Source organism: Nicrophorus vespilloides, unplaced genomic scaffold (genome assembly GCF_001412225.1).
Source record: "Nicrophorus vespilloides isolate i.1.1-1 unplaced genomic scaffold, Nicve_v1.0, whole genome shotgun sequence".
In the NCBI taxonomy this organism is placed as follows: Eukaryota; Metazoa; Arthropoda; class Insecta; order Coleoptera; family Silphidae; genus Nicrophorus; species Nicrophorus vespilloides.
In genome coordinates, this window is record NW_017097731.1 from 172367 (window position 1) to 199061 (window position 26695).

Sequence of the window (26695 nt, forward strand, 5' to 3'; positions counted from 1 at the left end):
GCGACCTCCCGGAGTTAGTTTGAAAGTTGGAGTGCCGTAGTTTTCGGGGTTAATTATTATGAAGCAATTTGTCGTAGTCCTGACAAATTAAATATAATCAAGTTATTGGTGACTATTTAACACCCTTCCAACAATCGCATTAAAATAATAAGAGAGAGCGAGATGGAACGACAACGGAGTGAGGGAGGAAGGATGAGAGTGGCTGCGGCGACGGCGGCGGCAGCGGCGTCGCGACGCGACGCAAGCGCCGCCGTAGGAACGACTGCGCGCCGTTGTCAGAATTCAAGCCCGGCCAGTCTTCAAGTACTCTTCATGACAAAGCCACAGCGTATCAGCTTAGTCGTATGCGTACTGTCAATGTGAGACAACGACGCGATACCAGTAAAAACTTCAAGAGTGCGAAGATTCTTTCTGCTGACTCAAAGTCGAAATATACCAGTGTCCTGATACAATTTTGACAAAAAAAAATAAATTTACAAAAAAAAAAAATTAATTAAAAATAAAAAGAAAAATTTCCCGAGGTAAATTAAAAATTTTGTTCTTTGCGGAACAAAAGTTTGTTTTTTTTTTCTTCTTTGCTTTATTCTTCTCTCTGCACTTCGAATGCCCTCGGGGAGGTTCTTTTAATTGGCGCGTTGCGGAGAGAAACAATTAACTTTAAAGACAATGTTTCTCTTTGCGCCGTTCGGCAGATTTTGAATTGAAGAGCGCGCGCAAAAAGCATATTTTTAATTTAATTTATTTATTTATTTTTTATTTTATTCAATTCTCGTGTTTGTTGCAGGATTCGCGCCGAGGAGCGACTGCTTGCAGCGATTGTGTGGGTGTGTGCGGATTGCTGAAAGTGAAACTGTTCTGAAACTGTGCTGGAGTGAAGTGTTGCCATCGAACAAACCATAGGAAGGAAGTAAGAACTAGATTAAGAACTGCTTCCTGTATCGGGATAAATAACACTCCTAGACCTAGATACAGAAGTTACGCGTGTATTGACTGACTATCGGCGAACTCTCTCCTCCGAACTGTACTGAACTTAAATCCGTCTTCTCGTCTTCTGTTGACGCGCGGACCTTAGCAAATACTGGAACTGGGATTTCGAAAATGTATATGTCGTGTTTATATTGCTTCAGTGTAGTGCAGTGATTATTCGAGTGTTTCCAACGTGTTTATATATAAATATATATATATATATATATTTTTATCCGTGCATCAGCCATGAAGACCCTTGGAGCCGCTACAACAACCTCTTCAGGTGTCGTCGCGATGACATTCTGCGTCCTGATTTTCCTGCAGCTTTGCACAGGTGCGATTTACTCTTATATTTATTTTCTCGTATTCAATAATTCACTTTACGACAAGCGCTTTTGTCAATTTGTTGTAGCCAATTGCATAAACGAACATGGTAATTGAATAATGAATAAATAAGCTTGTGTATCGGAACTTTACGTTGATCAGAAAGAACCGTGCTTTGGCATCAAGAATATTGGATATTCGCTTCATCTGGTAAACACGTAACGCACTGATAAATTGTTTTTTGGTCGCGTAAGGACCTTTTAGACGCAATTTAAGTGTAGGCAATAAATGACTGTCAAATCGATTTTTATCGGCAAGTAGGTGTCATTTGTATAGCTCCCCTCCATCTCAACAGGAAATAGAGATAGAAAAATACAAGAAAACAGAAATTACCATTCCTTGACATCAATTATTATTCTGACAAATCCATTAAGCGACTGCCACCATTCACGTCGCGAAATACTATTACAATTACCAAATTTCCCATGGCGTAATTAATAACTAAAATATTAAACGTCTCAGAAGGTTGATTCGGAATCAGGGCGATGTGATAAATAGCTTTCGGTTTGGTTTTGAAATATGATATTTCGCTGCTATAATTCTTTTCATTTTTTTTACATCCTCATCTTGTTATTTCATTTTTTTTTTCATTCCCATTGGGGAATTCGGTGGGTACATGTGTAAGTGTATAATGAATATAATATATGCACCCCCCTTTATTTTTTTTTTGTTTCATCCGATGTGTATTTATCAGAATCGGTTCGCGCCCCTCGCGTCAACAATGTCTTTTCCCACTGAAAAATCAGTTACCCCTAATTTATGTACTTGCATTCCATTCCGAGTGGTTTAGCAGACTGCGGAGCGAACAACCTCCTTCTTGCATGTCACTCCGCCTCTATTAAACACTCGTATATTTCCATTCTGCTCATTGAAATATTGCCTCCTTCCCCCATCGTAGCCTTTCCATACATATTTCTTGCTGTTTCTTTACACTTCATCCCCACTTGAAGGTTTTGCGAGCAGGGGACTGAAATCGTTCTTAGCAGCGTAACTTATCACACGAAGATTTAATAAACACATCAGGAAGTGATCGCAGTCATCCCATATAAGCCAGAGATGGATTGTCTCACATAGTTTCTTGTGCAAATGGAATTTTCGTATTAACATATTAACTATATGACTTGCACATTAAACTTATTTACTGGTGTCAGTTTCCAAGAAAATTGTGTCTTAATCTTACATAAACACATTTAAAATCATTAGAAATTTAAACGCATTTACTAATTTTAGTTTATACGAAAATAATGTCTTATAGAACTTATATAAACAGAAATTATTACAGAAATCAATATGAATAAACAAATAACAATGTATTACTCATATTTACTGATCACAGTATACACGAAAGTAATGTCTTAATTTTACATAAGTCAGAAATTGAAAGGCATTCATAAATAATAAATTATTATTATGTTTTTGGATTATATAATTATTGTTAACTGCAATTCTATTAATTTGTAAAGGTCACCCATTCAAACGTAATCGAAAGTACAGGATGTTTAACTATCACAAAATTGTATTAAATATGATGGAAAAAATCTATTTATTTTTTAATGAAATTTCAATTATTATATTTTTTGTGTTAATGCTGACGTGGTAGCATTAAGATAACAAAATGTAATTTTTGTGTTTATCGAATTTGACGGTGGTTACGGAGGTGCTGAATTCACCCCGTCAGTCGTGTAACTTGTCACGAAGATTTAATAAAGACATCAAGTGATCGTAGTCATCTCCTATAGGCCGGAGATGAATTGTGTTACACAGCTCTATGTGGAAACCTGGAACTGGAGCTCCTCTCATTCATATTCAATCGCAATATCCTGTCTACCTTAATATACATCTGCGCGCACACGTATATACGTATTCTTGGCTCTGTAGTGTCAATCTGGGCTCCTGAATTCTAAACCCGTTAACGCCAGGTCCTTAAAACTTGCTGCATTACAACGAATAAAGGATTCGATAGGCTGTACAAGATGAGGATGATGAAAAAAAAAGGACTATGTAGTTATATATATAGTAGGAGCAGCACGAAACAACAACGTAAGCTACATATAACAGAGATAGGCTACGTGCCTTATCTGAATGAAGGTCTGCTCATCGTCGGAGCAGTCCCAGATTCTTTCCAGGATTTCGCATCGATCGAAGCCTCTTAATTTGTCGCAATTCAATTAATAATTTGCGGCGGCGGTAATTCTGTCGGACTGGGCTGGGGATGGGATTTAGGGGTTAAATGAAATAAAAAAAAAAGAAAATAATAAGAAGTAGGAGATTCTTTACCGCGGGGTGTAAGTGATTAGAACTAGCGGAGCTGCTCGTAATTTGGGTCGATGTAAGCTTGTTCAAATATCACTCTGCATTAGCATAACCGTCTTTGCAGTCAATATCGGTTAGCTTTCCCGATTAAGCATTTCATTATAATAAGATGCTGCTCCGCGTCTTCCGGCGAGGGTAACAATTAATGTGAACGTTAAGTGCTCTCGCACCATCCGATAGCACGTTACGTGCAACCTCATCTTTAACGCCCGCTTTCGCTTTGGCATAAGCAAGTACAGATACATTACCATGAAACTATTTCAACGACGGTCATATTTTTGACATCAGATTTTACTGAAACCATACGTGACACAGTCATCAATTAATACTCAAATTAAAGATAAAATTATAAGCTTTCCAATACGCTATTTGTATAATTTTTAACTATCATGGTTTTTCAGCAATTAATTGTATAAAGTTGAAAATAAGTTTAGCTGTAATTTTAAGAGTTCTGACTGAAATCTTCCTGATAATTCATGAATTCATTAAACCGTATTCATTTGGTATAGCAATTAATGTCAACGTTAAGTGCTTTCGTAAAGCAAGTTACGTGCAACCTCATCATAAACTTTCGGTTCAGATTTAGCAACTACTTTAAAGCTGTTGCAACTATGAGTAAAAAAAAACAACAAGATGTTGAAATTTAACAATTAAATTTTATTAAAATTATTGTAACATTAATAATTTTTAAAAATTTTACATGAATTTAAATTTTAAAATGTTTAAAATAATTTGAAGTAATTAATGAAGAAATTGGTCATCAGTAATCTGTTTTTAACATCGACTAGTCTCTTGGTTTATTTTCAGCAAAGCAAATACAAATGAGCCAACAACACCGGAATATCAAATGACTCGGTGTATCTCTCAGAAGACGCATCCATCTCGTCGAAATAAGGATGGCACGTGGCGTGAGATATCCACCGAACAACGCGCATTACGCGCCGAAATTTATGAACGGCATTAAAATAGAGCGTCGTTTATTTATTTCTGCAAAGGGGGTGGCGGCAGATGTGGTGTGGTGGTGACGGCGGTTGCGGCGGCGTTCGGTAAAAATGCAAAGGTATTCTTCAAATCTATTAAACCGTTTACATTTCGCGTTGTTCGCGCGATGAACGCAATTTAAATTAAAATCATGATTAAAGTTTCCAGCCCTCCCCAATTTAAACCCGTATTTTACTTTCATTCCGAATGAATTATAAACGGACCGTTTAGCTTCGAAACAAAACACAGAAGCAACAGCAACAGCAACAAAAAAATAATTGTATGTATATAGAAAATAAACAAACAAACATGTAACAAAAGTATAAAAATAAATAAAATCAAACTCAGCAATAATGATTGTGAACGCACGATAATCGTTTGCGTATGTTTTATGTAATACTTCAAATAATAATGTAATGGTGGTGGCAAACAGTGAGTGGGTAAAAATCGGTTTATTTTATTATCGCATCAAGTACTTTTGTTGGAATTGATGGCGATACATTTATATTCCTACGTAAATACTGGATTGCAGTTGGTTTACTTTATTATTGCAGATTCACATTTTCAATTTATCCACCGCATAAATAAACAGGCCTGCATTTGTGGCCGAAACGTTCAAAACACTGAAACCAACAAAAAATAAAATAAACAAAAACAATATACATAGTATTTTCATTTAACGCTATTTTCACTCTGCTAATAAATATCAACTACATTGCTTCTATATTATTAACCCTCCGTGACTCGCGCGGCGTCTGTGAGACTTACGTACGTTCTTTGTACTGACTGACGATAGGTAAATGCATATCAAGCCATTTTAGAGTAGTGAGACGCCAAGCGAGTAGTGGTTTTATAATATATTACTTTACCATTTTTGAAAAAGGCTAAGTTTTACTAATCTGTCGAAAACAAGTTTTTAATTTAAAATCCGACTTGAAGTAAAATATCACAAATGTATGTTTTGATAAATTTTTTTTTTATAAATATTTTAATTAAAATAGAAAAAAATAAGAGAAAAATAATAGAATCTGATATAAAAAATTCATAGTCATTACAGAAAAATTATAACTTTAATTGCAAATGGTATAAATTTAAATAATAGAAATTATCGTATATTATTAGACTGTGAGATTTAATTGGGGAAATTTAACAATATTTAGCATTAAAATTCTATTAAAAGATTTCCAGATATAAAAATGCAAATTTCTTAATTTATATGACGTGCAGTAAATCGTTTGTACTAGTTTCAGCGCGATTTACTTAATGCATGTATTTCTATGTACTCTATATGAATAGTTTTAATTAAAGTTGAAAAGAAATTTTATATATATATATATATATATATACTCCGGTTAATGTACTTTTTCGTTTTTATTAATGGCTGATGATCAATACTGATATTCTATGTTTGATACACAACAAAACGCTACTTCTGGGGAAAAGCTTTATTGTGTTTGTAATTGTATACATGTATCGATAGGAATAGGAGGAATCAATTTGTTTAGTTCGGTAAATTGAGTTTAAAAATAGAACGGTTCGATACATTTCATATAATTGTCATCAAATTTGATGTCAAATATTTGAGGCAATTATTTTTCATCCTGCAAAATAATAAATAAGTCTTTCATCGCCATTGTAATTACTTCAGATGGAATGCCGCAGTAAGACAAAGTTCTTGGTAGTTTCTTTCTAGTATTCCCAAAGGCGTTGCGCATCTTCCAAAAAACTTGATTTGAAAAAAAAAAAGAAGAAAAATAACGGAGGGAGAAAAATCCACAACTAATTATTAACTCGTAGTAATGTAATTACTGGTGTAGTATCAAAGTTTCCGAATCACGTCGGTCCCAGGGGGGCGGCGGAAGCTGTAACGTTAGGAGGTGGATCTGACCGTATAAGATTACCATATTTCATCGATGTTTCAGCTGTTTCTTTCTTGATTATGTTACTATTTGTAATTTATTAATGAAAAAAATATATTGAATGTTTACGACATCAAACAATTACATTGCGTTTCGTGTGCATAACACATTCCGGAACTGCAATAAATATCCACTGTAAAAATATGTTGTTGTTTGTTTTTATTTTTATTGGTATATGCGTTTTTGTAATGTCTGTTCAGAAGGGGGTGGTTGATCGATGGCGGGTGGTGCACTGAATGTGCAGTGATTTCGTGATACTGGGGGTGGCGGTGGCGGTGAACTTAACTTCCGCCCGAAGCCCGTACATAAATCATCCGCCGCTCGTTCGGAATTGATAAGATGGATTTGGCGCCGGGGCTAATTTTAAATGAATCTCGGCTCTGGACAATTAGCCCCTTTGTGCTTCAGGAGTTTTAAAAGAACATGGCACAGAATGTTCACTTATAAATCATGCGGTCAGCATCAACGATGGCAAACACCGTCTACCCCTTTGGCATCTGGTGGATGGCAGAAAACGGAAGGGGTGAGGTGATTCAAACAGTGGCGGCGCATCAATTCTGATAGTAAAAATGATGTAATTTTAGTTCAAAAATTAAGTTGTAAAAATACTTATGTATAGTATATGTATAGTATATGTATAGTATATGTATAGTATATGTATAGTATATGTATAGTATATGTATAGTATATGTATAGTATGTATAAAGATAAATTAAAACAGTAAAACTTCAAATTAAACAGGTTTTTATTTCAAATTAACTTAATATTTTAATAATGTTTTAGTTTTTAAAATAAATATATATTATAGATTAGTAAGATTAAGATTAAGTTTTTTTTTTAAGATTTGAATAAGTATTAGCTGTGAATATCTAAAAAGAGGGGTCGGATTGCTGCGCTACTGGTTGCAGCAATCGTCGGGCCTCACTCTCAGATACATATCGCGATCTACTAATTACTTTTTCCAATCTGCCGCCGGATTAATTAAAATGTAGTGGCGGTGCCGAGTTTTGGCGACACGCTACATCCAGATTAATACAGACAATTTGTTTCGAAAATATTATTAATATTAAGCGCTAATTAAAATCTGAATGGGTAGCGGCCGAACGTACAAACGCCCGCCCGTCTGTACGCACGTCTGATAATGACTATGTATCACGCGACCAGTAATTGCGGCTAAATGACTAATTACCCCCGGCTTATTGCGATAATTAAGTAAGTGTTTGCGTATGATTTCCGTCACGACATATTAATTAACGTTGCGAATGGTTGCCGTATATGATATGCATGAGAAACAGAACCAAGATTCTAAAAAGCAACAACCAGAATTAACAACAAACAAGTATAAAAAAAAGAAACACAACTCTGAACTATAATCATAAATGAATACTAAGAATCAAGATTAATAACGAGAATTTAACCCTTTGTGCACGAGCGGCGAATATATCTGCCATATCACTTACACAGTAGACTTCGTTTATGCAATATTGCATGTAAGTATCTAAGAACTACAACTAAAAAAATAGGATTAAGAACAAGAACTAAAAATTAGAATTAGTAGTCAGAATCAAAAATATGAACTAGTATTAAGTAAAAGAAGTGAAAATATAGCTTAAGAAGTTGAAGGTAAGAAAGATAAGTAAGAATTGGATCTGACAACAAGGTATTAGAATATATGCGAAGGAAGAGCGTTAGTAACTTCCGGAGTTGCCAAAAACTTTAACCGGTAGCGATTCCGTATAATAGGATTTGGAAATACGCCTCCCTGCTGAAAAAGAAAGTTGCGACGAAGTTATGGGAACGCGTTAAATAAATATTAAATCATTATTACATGCGGAGCAGCGCCTCCATAGTTGCTGCTGCTCCTGTTGGCATCGTAAATGCCGGTTCCGCCTAAAGCTACATAGATACATTTGCATAGTTACATAGATTTACCTTTATTATCACATTACCCTGCTGCGTCCTACCTAAAGCCACAAGCCGATTATGATTCGAAAACTCCGGTCCCGTCCCGGCCACGCACATAATACTACTACTCCTTTTTTTTTTTTGCCAAAGCTGATCACGAAATATTCACTGCACCGTCGTCTTCGTCAGTTCATTCTTTTTTATATCCCATCCTTTTATGGCGGCTCCTGATTCCTTAACAACTCGGACCCTAAATTTTATTTTTCAGCCCGAAAACCCTTTAAATCCCTTATGCAAAAAATATTATAAATTATGCTAAGCATAGGGATATGTAATTTAAAACTACTATCAACACTTGCTACTGTAGCACAGTACAATTTGAAATTCAAAACTCATTAACGCAAATATAAACCTTTTGTCATGTATATTTAGAATAATTATAAATTCATATATTTTGTTTCCATCTTACAGCGAATTCAATTTGAATATAAATTAAGGCGATTGTTTTCAAACGAATCAAATATTATAATTATTTTAATATACGAAATTTTCAATTGTTTTTAATGTTTAAAATTAAATTAAAATAATTATTATTTAAATGCTCTAATTATGTATTCGCATTAATGAAAATGTGAAAATAAATCATTTATCACTGAGTGTTTCTAAATGAATTATGAACTTCCTGTTCGTTGAAATATTTGTTAAGTCAATAAACTTACCTGTGTTGTACTGTGATTTCTAATTTGAAAGTTACACCTAAAAATAACATTGCATTTGTTTAGTTTATAACACATTACCCGGTGCATCCACTAAATAAATATCAAATTTCGTACACTCAACCAGTTTCTTATTGTTTTTATGAATATATTATTAAAAATAAAAAATTAAATTAATTTAAGAATTTGTGAAAATAATTAAGAAAAATTTTATAAAAATTAATTGATTATTAATAAGGAATATACTAAAAAATATTTATTTCAATTATTTTTATAGAATGATATAAAAATGGTAGATGTTTTTTTTTAATAAAACTTAATAATTTTTCATTTGATTTAAAATGAGAAAATAACTGGTAAACAGTCATTCCGCAGCGCACAAAGTCGCGTAATAGTACAATTAATCGGGAACTTCAGATTCGCTGAAGTGTCTACTAAGTCAATAAAGTTACCAGCGATGTGCTGTGTTATATAACTTTAAGTTTACACGTGCAAGAATAATTGTGTTTGAACGTTTACCTGGCGCATCCACCTTTTTTTCCTAGTAATTGCATTTCGTGTTTTAATTTAGAAAAAAAATTGAAATATCAAGTGATTTTATTTGAACTGTACACAGAGAAAAACAATTAGCTAATTAAAACATATTTTTAATTGAATTTTAAATTTTATTTTAAATGTATTGTATGGAAATATTGTTTTATGCGTTATTCATTTGGAAGTTTTTTTTTTGTATTGGATTCCAATGAATTCGAAATTGTACAAAAGGGTGTACGCATCCTAACGTCGTCGAACCGGAAATGAGATGGCAATTGAACAATTAAGCGTACGCAGCCTTTGATATTATGGATATCAAAGGAGTTTGGAATTATGCGTTTTTGCGCTCGCCGGAAGTCCACCAGCAATGCCGGAAGCCATCGTGCATCCGGTGTCTGCCGACTTTTGTTTTTGATTCGACGTTTTTTTCAACCCTCACATCAATCACGCTACTTCTATGATGTTGGGGGTTTGTGCACTGCATACATACGTACCCTTCCACTCTTTTTTTTTTTCATCCGTTTCCCCCCTCTGCGAGCCATTAATTCCGGTCCGCGTGAATTTCATTTGCGAGCCTGTCGACTCTATTTTCGTCGAGGTGTCGATTACTGTGTGTGTGTGTGGGGGGCTGGAATTCAAAGAAGAAAAATAAAATAGAAAAAGAGGGTGAAAGATATAGATACAAGAATATGGAAATTGGGTAAGACAACAAAAGCGATTTTGCATAATGCGTGTTATCAATAACAAACGGATAGGGTGGGCTAATAGAATGGAAATCTGCCGTATACACAGGTCGCAAGCAATAATAGGGCTTCGAAGGGCTGAGCAGATTTTCTGGTCCTGTAACAGGACATAGGATTAAGGGCGATCCTGGCAGCCGTAATACGTGTAAGCGCGGCGACAAAATGTAAATTTTGAATGGCGCAAATCATTTACCTCCTAGGCGCGCAATTACCGGAGCAGCCGCTTCCCGCGATGATCCCATTGCATCCGTAATCAAATGTAACAACGGATTAACAAAAAAAAAGAACACACACACACACACAACCACGCTGAATTATGTATATTAATCCGGCACGGTAAATGTGTGAAATTGAATTTGGATACGTTGCATAATTTTTCCCCTCTTGCAATTCGTATCTAATTAAGGTTCAATCGGCTCCAGCTCGAAATCCGCCAGGGTCAGATAAAAGTCACTTATTCAAGATACATGCAGAAATTTGTAATGCAATTATTCCCGGAAAACCTGGAGGGGTTGGCACATGGGGTCGCATCCCCTCGGCCATTCCGCACGTGCTTGTTCGCAGCCTAAGCGCAAATTACCTTTGTTTATCCAGTTAATTACAATCGTTCCGTGGAACAATAAGCGGGGGCGCAATTTATCCCTCGCGAACGTCGTGTCGCACCGCCACCTCCTCAACGCTTGCTTTTACGGATTTATAGTGCATAAGTGACGTTGCATAATCGCAAAAATCAATCTGGCACTTTGGACGCCCGTGCTTATCTGATGCAGCAGCGCCCTTTCCTGGTTGTGGCGCGTTCCTTAGCCCGGGCGCGAACATTTTCAATTAAATTCGAAATAAGGACCAAAAACAAACAGGATTTTCAAGCAAGGGACAAACGCTTTAATCCCACTGCTACCAAACTTCTATTATTTATAAATATTATTAATAATTTGCTTTGATATATTTTTTGAGCAGACAGTAATAATTAAAAACAATATAAATCGTAAATAAATATAAATGATAAGATTAACTATATTCTAATAAAAATCAAGAAAAATAATTAATAAGCTGGCCAAAGGGTTTATATATTATTTTTTCAATTAAACAAAATTAAATTATTTTCATATTAAATCAGATTTGATTGTAAATGAAATACGAGCACAAACAGAAATAATCCTATAAATAAATCTGATATATTTGTATTATATAGACACATATCAGTTTTGTTGGCGTAGACATTCCTAAGTTAATACGACTAACTGGGAGACAGGGAGCAGTAAACATAGCACAGCACTGATTTAGCTTCGTTTACTCCAATTCCCCATTTATTGAGCCATGTTTCGAGTAAATTGAGCTGTTCTTGGAGATACTGTGATGCAATTATTGGATTTGCGTGCGATGCCGGTATTGCAGCATCATCAGCGAACGTTGGTTGTCGTGCTGTTTGTCTAAGGGAATATCCGATTTTCCACATAAAGTATACTCCTTCTTTTTTTCTTCTTTTCATCAATGTAATGATTTTAATATTTTTGTTGTTGTTGATGATAGTTTAAACCGCTGTGTTGAAAATATTTTGCAAAAACACTGAGGGAATTTAGTGTTACAGAGGGCGGTAAACATGTTTTGATAACATTTTCCGCGCCGACGGTTACGAACAAAACGAAAGAAGGGTGAAAGAAAATCAAAATAAAATAAAGAGAAAGCTGCAAATAAAAAAAAATAGCTCTCGTCGTTACATCGTAAGCCAATTAATTCGTAATTGTTATTTACGAGACAGCTTTGATTGAGCTGGAGGTCTTAGGACATTGAAAACGGGCAATTGTCACCTGAAAAAAAAAGAGAAACTTATGTGTTTTTTCTTTTGGTTAATTAGCGTCGCGACGGCGGCGTCCACTGCTTCCTCGTGTTTTTTTGGTCCAGCGGGACTCGGTTAGATAATGTGGCAAGAGAATTTAATAAATCTGCTGTTTTGTACTTCGAATGATAAATGGACGTCGTGACTTCTTTTAGTGTGTGTGCTGCTGCTGTTCTTGTTGTTGTCGTTGTTGTTGTTCGCGAGTGTCTCTGTGTATGGATGGGATTATGTGTGTATGTATGTGAGAGGCGCTTTGATACATTTTCGGCTTAGAAATGCTGCTTCTACGACACATAATGTAACCCAATTAATCCACCGAAGAGGGGGCGTTTTGTGCTTCCAACGTTTCTACATGCACATAATGGCTGGAAATTGAACAGAATACGTGTGTTCCGCGAAATTCAATCGTTTTCATACAATAAAAAAATAATATAATATAAGTTCTAGTTCCACACATTACAAATAAGAATTAAAGTGGATTAAGTAATTAACAAAGTATTTATTATGCCACGACCGCATTATGAGGCGTAAAGGTAATTCCCCTAACGGCAGTAACCAAATACAGTGTGAGTTTATAATTGCAGCTGTCATTTGACTCCATAATAAGCAATGACTATCAACTACACATTAAAATACTAGATGGCAGTAATATGCTTGACACACATGTCTAAAGTCACGACGCGTATAGTGAGGATAAAGCATAAAATTATAGATATTTATATGGAAATCGCTGTGAGCAAAACTGATTAAACGAGAACATATTGGATCTTTAAGGATGGGATGAAAGGATTAACAAATTGCATTATAATCCAATTTAGTTCTCACTCGGTTTTAGCACTTTTAATCCGCTAATATTTCGTACAAGAGAAATATTTATCTTAGAAACAATTATTTTGTTTTTATGTATTTAAAATTTCATCTTGCATCAGCGTACGTAATCAAATGACGAAACCGCACAACAACGCAGGGTTGCGATTGCATAATCGATTTTTAATGCGAAGCTAAATTGGAGGTAAATTCGCCAGGTGAAGGAAAACAAAACAACAAAAAAATGCGATGTTTTCTGCATATTTACAATGGACATTACTGGGAATTCGTTAAAAGCGATGCATTTTTAATTTGGTCCAAAAATCGTACGTACAATATTTACATACGGCCATAAATGAATGCAGCAGAATTGCAAATAGAGAAAAAATAGGAGAGCAATCGTGGAATGTGGTGCAGCTGCGTTGAATTGAAAAATCATAATAAAACGAGCGCAAGTACAGTAGACAAATATTTAATTGGATAATAATGTAGTTGCCTGTTTGATCGTATATTTATCATTTTAATGCAGATTTCGCGGAATTTATGGGTGTGCATTTTGTTGCGAGGGTTTTTAGGAAGGGGGTGGTTTGGGTGTTCGCAACGCAGTGCTGGGGATGCAGCAGCAACTTCGTCGCTTTCGTAAATTGAATTATTGTTGGGATAAAGTAGAAAAGTCAGCATATAAATACTCAGGAGGCCATTCAATATGTATAAGTGGCAGTTAGAGTGGGCGGATGCAGTCGAACCCTCTCTTGTTGTTGCCTTCTCATTATTATTATCCTCGCGTTGTCCTTCATCCTTTTTATTCCATCAAATCTGGTCTTTTCATAAATAATTCACGTAAGTAGTCTGGATTTGTTTCGCCGTTGATGATAGTCCGTTTTGATCCAGTTTGGAACTGCGATCCAAACTTAATTATTAGTTCCAGCGTCCAGAAGCGATGACCCGTAATGCAAATCCGGCAGGAACTCATAAACATCTGCAAAGTTAAAATCCAGAAATCGTGAGGGTGGGTGGTGGGTTTTCTGTAAGGGTAGGTTTTTGGCGTACGTCGTCCCGCATTAACGGGTCCACTGCGAAACGAGACAGGTCCCATGACCCAATTTCGACTTTTATGACGTCCCTCGGATAACACCCGTTGTTTACTTTCCTTATTATACTCCGCCCAAATGTTATTTGCCCAACTATATTGCACTTTCAAATAGCCATTTTGATACATTATGCAAACATTGCGCAACGCCGCGCCGGCCCTGTCGTTCCGCAGCAAAAATGGCTTCGCACACTTTTCATCAAGTGCCATTATTTTTCAATGTTACACGATAAAATCATCAAACTGTTATTCTATTTTTATATTTTTTCACAACCACATTCTAAAACTTGAGAAGAAAAAGTTATTACAAAAAGAAAATCAAAAAAATTACGTAGCGAGCCAAAAAAGTTGAATACATTTGCAAATGTATTAGCTAATCTTCGTGAAAGCCAATTTAAATTATTATTTTTGCAGCGTTCTGCATGTTGATTCAGTTAGTTTTTTGTGTGTATATTGCTGGAATTCTGAAAAGCTCGCTCATCAATCAAACGCGACTGGACGCGAGAGAGGTGTTTTATTTGCTATTGTTAATTGGAAGTTAACGTTGCAGATGGGGTATGAAAAAAAAAAGTATAAAAATATGAGATCCTGCTAATAAAAATGGATGTTCGTGTACGTCTATTGCTTTACGTTTATATTTTTTTGTTGGTTCTATTCTGAAAATGTATATTTACATTCAGCGTTAAACAAATGTATTACTATAAATAACAATTTCGCCATGGAGAATTAATCTGCTCGGATGTTTGCATGTTGTACACGTATATTATTTTTTTTTTTGTATTACTGTTCGGTTTTCAGGTTGGGACATGAAACGTAGCGTTTTATAAAAAAATAAAACAACTGAAATTCATTTAACGACGCATTACTCAAAATCCATATCGGAATTGCATTCATTTTTAAACCCTTTAGTCGACGTTTTCATTAGTACCTTCTAAACGAACTTTATTTACAACTTGTCAATTTTCTAACTTTTTGCTATAAAATACATTTCATTGAAAAAATATTAATTTGTGTATTAACTGAAGCTTTTCAATTTATTAAATATTCGGATTTGCTTTCAATTAATATAAAATATTATTGATAAATACACAATGGGATTACAATTATTATTATTTTTTGTTTATATATAATTATTATTTCGTGTTCAATATTAAATCAGAATTAAGCTGTAACAAATGTGAAAAATGGATGTTTTAGTTTATAGGTAAATTTCGTTGTGTATGACGTGCTGTAATATATGGTTGAAAATATACTGAGCTTGTTTACATGTATTTCTGTAATTATTCAAAAGTCTGCCAAATGTTAATCCCCGCGTGGAAAATGCAGATTACTGTTTGAATAAAAAAAAAATAATATGAAATTTATGATGCTGGACGGATCGATCGGATATTGTTATTAGCAAACAATTCATAGCGAATAATGGTTGTGAATAATCCTTATAAAATATTCATGCGAAAGGTGAAACGTTTTCACGGCGAAATGAATACATTAATGGCAGTATGCGCAACGAAAGTGTTGCAGGTTCTGCTAAAGGGGTGGAAGTGAAATAATAATAATAAAAAATTGAGGGTGCGCGAAGGGTTAGTTTTTGACCGACAGTTCGGGTTGCAAAAGGATTCACTTTAATTTTGAGACTTCTCTCGCGCCAAAGAAAAAAAAAAGGTTTCATACTCGCATATATATACACATAGGAGTAACGATAATTTTGGGTCGTGTCATGGACGGCATTAGCGAGCGGATTAACTCGTTCTAATTACATCCGGATATAATAAGTTTTAATTCCGCTGCTCGGACACGGCTCGCGCCTCGCACAACGTTACGATTTATATAACGTCGCATCGTTGATGTGCCATATGGATAGGATACATCGATTGCAATCGGCGGCCGCAGTTTGTTCAGCAGTAATGACATTTTAATAAAACTAATTTAAATACGTGTCAGTTCATTTGACAGTCACGTTGATAATTTGCAATGTTCGTTTCCGTGTAATTGCAATTGTCCATTTCGGGAATTGCAGACAAACATTACAGACACAGGACAATTTTATACAATTTTTTTATAGACATTACATTCTCAACTCAACACCTAAATATTATTACCACGTTTATTACTTTTAGCACTAATTGTGATAATAACAAATATACGTGTGTAATTATTATATATATTTTTATCCAAAAAATGCATTTTTCTTTGTCTAATTATTTATAAGTATCAGACACTTTTCTTTCATTATTTGATCCAACTTTCAAAGCAAACTCATTTAAATAATTTTTTTTTCCTCTGCAATTCATCGTCGCTTAATACCGACTATTTTCTTCTTTCGCAAATAAAACCGTTGCAGTGGACGAATCTGAAGATGCGAAGGGCAATCGCGCGATGCTAATGAGGTACTTAGAACTAACTGTTTAATCAGCAGAAATATTCATTTGGATAGGCCGACCTTATTAAAAAAGAAAATTCCGCGAAACCAGTGTTCACGACTAATTATCAGTCAATTAAAAGAAAGTTTTCTTTTTGAAAAATGTTAAAGTTTCCATTAGCAACTTTAATTTTATCTCAATATAAATGTTTATGAAACTACAACTTGTGTACAGAATAGGGAGCTGCGAAATGTTAAACATTATATTTGTGCTTGTAGTTTTGATTCTGTCAATTTCGATTTGCACAAACCGATTTATTCCTGTTGTTGTGTTTTTTTTTGTTGGTTCGTTCAAATTTTTGTTTACTCTCCGTTAATTTATTGCATTGTTAATTGAGTTTCGATAATAATGCATTCCGGTGCGCTGATTCCGATGTTTTTTTTTGCTCGCCATTGTCGAGTGTTTGCTACGTGATTAAGTCCGAATCGATGTGCGGTGCGTGCGTAAATAGGGCTTGTATAAACAATAACATTAGTTCAGGTAATAAGTGACAAGTGGTGTACACGTTTGATTATGCATCAAATGTGCTTTACAATATATACACACACACATATATATATACTTGTATATATACGAGCACGCATATATATGTGGGTTTGTGTGTCGTGTAGGTTGGTATGTGAACAATTGAAAGATTAATCGGCTAGTATTAAAGCAGTTTGTATGGGGGCGCTACTTAGCACTTTACTGGTCGAACGAATGAATAGGCCGAACAAGATTTGAAGGTATACTCCCAAAGTATAATGTAGTTTACGGCCCGATGCAGCCATTATTTAATGTAATAATATTAACGTATTACATCTGAACTTATAGTTTCAAAGTTATCTCTATGCCGCATTAATAATATCATCGCAATGGAAGCGGTTAATTTTCGGATTCGATACAATTGTAATTATTTACTTGAGCAACTATTCCCACTGGTCATCCATCATTTCAGTACAATTTTAATAACTTGGTATCAATTCTGTTAAGAATACACAAAACTAGTTATAATTATTTAAAGGTTTATATTAACATTTGTGCATGTCAAATTATAGTAGTTTTCCTATTAAAAGATTTTTTTTAGAGTAAAATTATGGAATGGAATGGGAATTATTCAAACAAATGCAATCAATTAAAAACTAAATGTAACAGATTTTTTTTTTGGTATTCATGAGTATATATATATACATAACTGTAGAAAGAGGGAAAGTTAAATGTAGTATCGATGGTTTATGTGAAAGTAAATAATTGGGTGTACGCCGCCACCGTTGCTGCTGCCGCCGCCAGACTGTGCTCCATTTTCATACAAAACGAATATAATAAATTTCATTCATTTTACTAAAGGACTAAACGTCTCGCATGACTTGATCCTTATCGTCGTTCGCTACAAAAACCTACTTACCAATACACACTAACAGCTACTATAGTGGGGACACAATTGCTCGACCTACAAATAATCCTGTTACTTTTGCCAACACGACAAATACTTAAACAGGAGCAGCGTACTTCGAAATACCCGATTCATGAACGCACCGTATTCAATTAGACAATGTTAGAAATTCAGATTACCCTTTGCATATTCAATATTTACACACCCCTGGAAATTTATGCAAATATTAAACTAAATAATTGCTTTTTAAACTATCCGCAATTCCAATTTGCAAGAAGACAGTATGGCAATCTTAATTACCGGAAGACTGGCTATGTTTATCCTCTTATTATCCTGTATATATATATATTTCCTTCCCCACAATTCCAGACACTCCGTGCTTTTTATCGACCTTTAAATGTACAGACCCAATTTTTCAATCGTCGTTTTTACTCCCATTTTACTGCACCTGTAAAACTTAGTCCTAGTTTATTGACCTTCTCCTAAACTTGTCTTCCAACTTTAACTTATTTCTTTCAATACCCTTTCTTATACTGAAATTGTATCAATAATTAATTTTATTATTTTTGTCCTCAAAGATCAAAAATCTAAAAAAAATATTATTTAAATTTTATGGAAACTTTGTCCAAAACATTTTATAATTTGTTATTATTATTTTAAATAGATGAATTATTTGTTAAATTTGATGGAAATAATGCATTAATAACTGGAAATGTGGGGTGTGAAAGTTGTATCGAGAAACTATAACTTAAAGGGAGGTTTAAATCGGTCCCGTGATATAAATTTCGCAGCCGCTCTTCGGGCCGTTTACGTCCATTCATAAATAAATATATAATACCGAGCGTTAAGTTACGTGCTCAGATTTATGTAATCTGCTTCGCGTGTTCGGATAAACATCATTGCAACGGTGATTAATATTCACAATAATACCCCTTTTTTAAAGAGTGGGCGAGGATTATCTTGCGAAAGAGGAAAAAAAATTGAAAGAAACAACAAAAATAAATATTGTTTTCAAAACAAAATCAATTAATTGTTTACGTAATAATCCCATCTATTTGTAATGGAAAACGGGATTTCATTTTTGACAATTATCCAATATAAACAATTACAATAATATTGAAAAAAAAAATGAACTAAAAGTAAATTCTATTTGTATGTACATATTATATATTTAAATGAAATGATTGCAAACATGCTATTTCCAATTATGGATCTGACACCTAATATCATATGCATTCAGGGTAAAAAATTGTCAGTGTTGATATTTCCATGAGTTACATATGCTGATGCATATAGTGGAGCTGAAACATAAGAATTTAGTATTATGACCTTGAGATTAAAAAAAAATCTAAATTCATAATATTTTTTTCCAAATTATATTAATGTTTCATTATAATTTAAAAGTATTTTATATAAAAATAAAATTAAACGTTTTTTTTTTGCGAACACCCTTATAACTTTTTATATGATTTTTTGTGTGGGGTTGTAGGGAGGTAGCCATTTATTTTAAATGAAATAGCAACGTGTCGAGGGGTGGTGGTGGTGGTGCGATGTTTTATTAGAGGAAATTAATTGAGCCCGAAGTGTTTGTTTCCTTGAACGCGTTTTTTTGTCCGGAGCTTTGGCCGAACCCGAACCAACTCGCCACATACATAAGAACGTTTCAAATTTTATGAGGCAGAAAATGTAATTTTCTTTAGTAACTTTCCATGGGGAAATACCTTCGCAACGTTCCGACTAAATATTTCAGCGCTTCTGTTGTCGCCGCCGTCCACGATGCGTTAATTATTTTTGATGTCGGTGGTGCATCCATAACCCTATTCCTTCTCCTCTTCCTCTGCATTCAATAAAAAGGTCAATTGATTTCGGATGAAAGTGAAATCGATTTGCCAAAGGCGAGATGAAAAGCGGTCGAGACTCACAGCAAAAGCAGGAACAAGAGAAAAAAAAATCTGATTGGATTCCTTCCCTTTATTATTATATCTGCTACACTCTCCTATATACAGGGTGGTCATTTCAATTTAACATCCCCAAATCTCTGCACCATTCAGAATTACAAGAAATAATTTGCTCGTTAGAATTTCATATGTCCATTCAAAGCAACTGATATAAATATCTCTTTAGTATTTAATTTTACACGAAAATATCAAGTAGTAATTTATAATACTTGTTTTTCTAATCATGAAAACAATAATTTTCTTAGTCTTTTTTCAAGGAAATTCATTTAAATAAATGAAAGAGTATTTTTTTTTATTTACTATTTTATGAACCTCTTATATTTTTTCACATTTTTATCATCCCTTAGAAATTAAGCAAATTAAACAATTTTTTTTTGTGTGTGGCTAAAGCTATGGAAATATTTGAAGTGGTCGTGTCCATAAATCGACTACCCTGTATATATATATATTACTTTCTTTGCCTTCTCATCTTACAAGTCTTCTTTTTCTTTTCACCATCCCTTTCCTCTGTTTTTCTCCCTTCTTTTTTTCGTTATCGGCGATGATAATGAGAAGGGAGCAATTAAAAAAGTTCTTCGGGCTGCGAAAAGTTTCGCTTGTTAATTTTGAACATTTGAACGATATTGAAATAATAAATTTGGGCGCGAAGCGCTGAGAAGGGGGGTTGGCGGGTTAAGGGCGCACGAGATATTTGCTTTGAATTTATTTGTTTATTTTACATGCAGGGCTTAGGGCCAATTAGGAGGGCTGCGGGGATTTTCGGTTCGCACAGAATACACACGAACCTTTTGCGGGGAGCTTGAGCTGAGCCTCAGTCTTTCACTCTCTCATATATATCATATTTTTTTTCCTTGCTGCTGCATCTTTTTATATATTTTTTTTTTCTTCCTTTTTCTCCTCCACCTCCTTCATCCAAACAACATCTTATTGGCAATATGATACGGCCTCTTTGCAACGCGCTTTTGAAGTTTAAATATAGCGTACGTAAAAAGGGCGACGTATTTAAAGAAAAAGCAAAGAAATCACGAATTTCGCTACAGGCGATCGATTGTTTGTTAAACATCGAAACCTAAGGGCTGGAAACGTTTAAGTCTTTCTATTGTGTTGTACTCTTGACAAGCCAAAACATTATTATTACGTGATTCCATTCTATCTCTATATTTACTATTTAGCTTTGTCACAGACATTTCAACTCTTTTTTTTTCAAATAAAATACTCAGAAACGTGTAATAAAAATCTTGAAATATTGATTTCTTTGTAAAATTGCTGAGAATATAAAAAAAAATAAGATGCAAGAAATACACATAAATCTTTGTAGTTTCTGAATAAATTCCAATTAATATAAGCAAACAAAATCTATAACATTTCTATAAAATTTCTGTGGGACTTCTATGATATGTCTATAGAATTTCAAATATTAACAGCTGTCGATTTTATGGATGAACGTAATATATTTTTTTCTTATTTACAAGACAAAAAAAGAAAATAAAGACAGAAAAACAAAATACAGCAGTGAAATACAGAATAAATCTTTGTAGTTTCTGAATAAATTCCAATTAATATACGCAAACAAAATCTATAACATTTCTATAAAATTTCTGTGGGATTTCTATGACATGTCTATAGAATTTCAAATATTAACAGCTGTCGATTTTATGGATGAACGTAATATATTTTTTTCTTATTTACAAGACAAAAAAAGAAAATAAAGACAGAAAAACAAAATACAGCAGTGAGCGGAATGATTTCCCATTGGAAACCTCAAATTTAACTAAAAATTAATGTGATAACAAAACAATATTTTTGACGATACTACATAATAACCTAAAAGAATTTCACTATAATGCACGAATAAAATGAACTTTAGTTTCTTAAGTTTCTTATATTTAGTTTCTTATATTAAAATTATGAAAATTTTCTGTTATAAATTCACAATTATTTTAAATTTATAATATAAAAATTTCGATTATTGTATTGTATTTATAATAAATAAAGTGTATTTTTTTCTTTAACTTTTACCTGAAGGTAGTAATTGTAAATAAGAGATAGTTCATCGACATAAATCGATTATTTTTTAGAGCAGAATCCAGAGCAACTTTGTTATCTAATTTATTTAAGGCTTGGTGGACATTCATCCAATTACATAATTACACGTCGGATCAATTTTAAATGAAGTCCAATTTCCATAGAATTTCATCCTTTAATAAGTTATGATTTGAAGTTGTGTTAATCAGTGTGTTTTGTTTATAAATTATACTTTATCGGAATATTACAGGAATGAATATATTTGCATGAGTTTTGCGATAACTTTTGCAACTCACCCCTTTTCGGAACAGCAAACATGCACGTATCGTGGGTGGGTGGCAACTGCCGTGCAAATATTTTTTTAAGGAAATTAATGTAATGGATTTCCGCATCCGGGCGGAATGCGCGTCGCGCAGTGATTAATGTGAACATACACAATGTAGCGGCTGATTGTGCATATTATTGCATGGCGAAAAGCTAATCATTACTGCTCGACCAGAATCGAATTTATTCATTCCAACCATAATTATCCTATTGTGCGGCCGTCGCATCATGCACTACCAGCGCCCGCCGCCTCCGCCCATAACCAACTCAAAATATTATTAATTACGTCCACTCAAACCGCATGAACATTAGAACCATCCATGGGACGAACGGTCGTTTCGCTACACTTCTCAACCCTTCGTCCTCAAGGGAAGGGCTTAATCTTTCGTCCGTTTTGCAGGTCTCAGCAGCGTCTCGGGAAAGCCTCGTTAGGGGCCAACATCGATTTCACTTAATTAATAACAGATCCGAAGCAGCCAGGTTCCGCGGGACACCGCCTCAAACAAAATTAATGTCTCCGACATGACGAAAGGACATTAATTCCACTCTACGAAAGAGGAGATAAAGGAAACGCGAAATCCGCTAATCAAAGGATAATATTTTCGTTAGCTTTCAATTACTTCCGGTTTACTTTTGCAATGAACAAAGTTCAGATTGTGTGTGTATTTTTTTTCTTTGCGCGCAAATCTAAGCAGCGCTTTGTAACGTAATTGCATTGCGTTTACTAATTTTTTAAGTCGTCGCCGCCGCTGCTGCAGCAGTAGAACTGTTTTTAAAAGGGACTTTGGCTTTGCTGCTTGAATTCATGCACAAAGCTATGGAGGCGCATTACTTACCATCACGTAGTGCCGCTTCTCGTACAAATGAAACAGTCGTTCAGCTCCAGTGCCGTTTAATGAAACCGAATTTAGCGAAGGTTTTCTTTTTTTTTCTTTCTTTATTGCTACAAAACACGGAAGCCGAACTATACTCGACATTACTCATTCAAACTCTCTCTGATTGTGGAACATTGTAATAGTTATATTTTAAATTTACACCTCAACTGCTTTCCCTCATTAAAATCAACAACTTTAATGAATTTATATTTTACATTATTCATTCACATCATGTTATTTGAATTTATCATAACATTACAGTCACTGCTTTTTGTGTGTTAAAAAAAAGTTTTTTCAAATTTGAGAGCAAATTACAGGAAAACTATATAAGATGCAAATATGTACATTGAATATGTAGAAGTGAAGACATTGTATATGTTAAATGAAAATAAAATTTGAGATTTGGTTGGATTTTAATGGTTGAAGCTAAAACTGAAATGGAAGGAAATTTTTTTTATTGGGGAATTTTCATTATAAGAAATAGGAGAAAGTAAACTGACTTAAGAAGATAATTGGGTTAGTTTGGTTGGTGGATAATATGTATGTAAGACACAATGGGGGCAGATTCCTATCGGATTGTCTGGTGGATGCATGTAATATAGTTGATGAGGTGATATATATTAAAACAATGGTTGGAAGTTTGTAACTATTAGCCGTTCCACGATCAGGGGGAGCCTGATTGAACCCTTGGTAATTAGACAAGTGTGGTTTGGTTTGGGCAAGCGGGGAATGTAATAATAAGATATTGCACTTCCCGAACTCATTGCCGCATCGCGTAAAACTTCACCAGTACCACAATGTAAAGTAACGTAACGTAACGTAACATAACGTAGTACAAGCGTTGCGTTGTAATCCATTAAAAGGTTCCCATTAATAATTCACGTTTTAATATCGCGTCGGTGGTGATATTGTAATATTCCCATTTTAATGCATCAATATTGATGAATTGATTTTTGCGCTCTTCCACCGCCATCAGTTTCTAATTAACGAAAAGTTTCGGCCGCACGGGATATGCAAATGCGGTTTTGTTGTGAGAACCTATCAGATCGGCTTATCTATACTTGGTTTGACTTGATTAAAACGTGTCGCGAAAGGAAGAGACGCATCGTAGAGGCTGTAAGGCCTTAAGAGGAAAACGCTGCTAAAAATTGAAATGCTAATTTGTACCGTGATGTTTACGTCATTTCCTCCGCCGTCGCCGCTTCCGGCAACCAGAGATCATCCGTATATTGAGGTGACTTATGGTGGCCGGTGATATTAGTATGCGTGTTAAATTTTCGCCTCGGAATCTGCGCGCGCGAAAATAAATGAATTACGACGGTGGAAACTATAAATTACAACTTTAATATTGCCGCATGCATGGGAAACTCATGTGTATGTGTGTGTGTATATACGTGTGTGCGAAATTTCTGCGGAATATGCACAAGAAATTTATAACGACCGGTTTTTATTGGGATATTTCGGCGGGTGCTATGTGCTATATACGCTATATAGCATGAAAGTTGCGTTCGCAATTAGGGACGGAACATTTGGTGCCAACCCCTTCCATCAGTTATTCCTTTTAATTTCTATTATTAATTCGCTTCACTTGAGTCACAGCAGCTAAGGGATGTTACACTTCTACTTCAACATCAAAACTGATCTACTTCTACTAGATGTCACTAATTTCTTTATTAAAAAAAACGCGTTAAATTAAAATTATCTTATATGTTTTTGAAAGAAATTGTGGGTCCTGATAAGAATTCATTCATTCATTTAAATTAATTCTTATAAGTAAAATAGGTATTGGTTTTGTCTGTTCTTTAAAAATGTAATAATTTTTGTTTCGTTCATACATCCTTTTACTAAAAATAATAATAATTTCACTAAAGTTTATCTTTGTTACAAATAAAACAAAATCAAAATTTACTAACTTATTTCTTTGTTTAAAAAAAAACGCGCTAAATTTAAATTATCTTATATGTTTTTAAAGAAATTGTGAGTCTTAGGTCTGTTAAAGAATTCATTTCACTAAAGTTTATCTTTGTTACAAATAAAACATAATCAAGATTTAGTAATTTATTTCATTGTTTAAAAAAAAAACGCGCTAAATTTAAATTATCTTATATGTTTTTAAAGAAATTGTGAGTCTTAGCTCTGTTAAAGAATTCATTTCACTAAAGTTTATCATTGTTACAAATAAAACATAAACAAGAGTTCGACTCAGGACACGGAGTAGTACAGACGTGTTGGATAGCAGCTTATGATAAGAAATATTTTTGTTTTTGGCTTCGTTTGGAATTGGGTGTGTGTTGTGTAATCGCAGTTCATACTGGTGACCATGGAGCAGGATTCAGAGGGCACCGACTCATCATCTTGCCCTTTGGAGGCCACGGGTTCCGGTTGGGAGGAGGGAAAGCGGAAGCGCGGAAGACCGAAGAAAGAATTCGCAAAAAATACCACTACAAAGAAAACCAAAGATGGCAGTGCCGAGGTCTTCAAAATGCTACTAACACCTGCTATCCCAACGGATAAGTATTTTGCAAACAAAAGATCTTTGAATACTTTCAAGATAAAAGTGCGCGAGGCGTTATCGAGATTGCAACTATCGAAATTATTGTCGAGAGGGGCCGACAACAGAAACGATGTTATTCTGGAAACGAAAACAGGCTTCATTAGCGTATCTGACCGATATGCGGGATCGTGGCCACATCTCGTCCTTCGTCGAGTGCGAAGGAGTCAAGAAAACACGGCCACAACGCATCTCTGTCTTGTGTCCTCACAAGGATGGACCTGGACATTACCGACGCTGAAATCAGCGAGCATCTCAAGTCATCTGGGGTAGAACACAGGTTCTGCAAGAGGATCGTATCCAGGGCGACGGGACAACCAACCTACAAGATGCGCATCATTACCGGGTGTGCGTCGTCCTTCCAGAGACTCCTACATGCGGGTTTGTTCTATTTGAATAAGCACTTTCCGGCAGTAGAGAGCATTCCACCGCCTCCTATACCTGTGCCTAGCGCCAGGTGTCAACAATTCACTCACGCAATGGACGCATGTCCGAACAAGACCAAGTGCTCTAAATGCCAGGGGCAACATCCGACAAACCGATGCACTTTGCCACTTAACCCCCCCGATGTATGGCATGCATGCTGCATGGTCTTCCAAATGTCCGAAGAGGCCAACAAAACCCATACCGGGTATACCTAACACCAAAGTAAAGCGACTCAATAAAAAGGCGTGTGACCTATCTAAGACCTCCAGTACAACAGAATCCACAGGCCATTGTTAATACAAGACCACATAATTTATACTTATATCAACAAATTAAACTCGCCGAAGAATGCAGAAAACCGCGCAGAGTTGCTGCAGCGCTTGAGAAAACGATTAATTGAGAACTTCAATGTTGAGACATACGTCTGCTTTTCGGAACATCATGTTTATGTTTTAGTGGATAACCGGGAGCGGGAGTCTCCTACGGATGTGAATCAGGGGACGGCCGGGTCTTTCATCATGAAGGATGGATAGTCCGTGTCCGGACGAA

At 34.9% G+C, this 26695-nt stretch overlaps 1 protein-coding gene across 1 annotated transcript in view; it reads left to right on the forward strand.

The window, feature by feature from the left end:
* Positions 1–309: 309 nt before the first annotated feature.
* LOC108560840 (hemicentin-2-like) overlaps positions 310–26695 on the forward strand; it is a 211697-nt gene continuing 185311 nt past the window's right edge. Inside the window, exons 1-2 of the mRNA XM_017918550.1 lie at positions 310–521; positions 785–1300. Of these exons, the coding sequence (XP_017774039.1) occupies positions 1213–1300 (88 nt within the window). The 5' untranslated portion in view covers positions 310–521; positions 785–1212. The remainder of the gene's footprint in view (positions 522–784; positions 1301–26695) is intronic.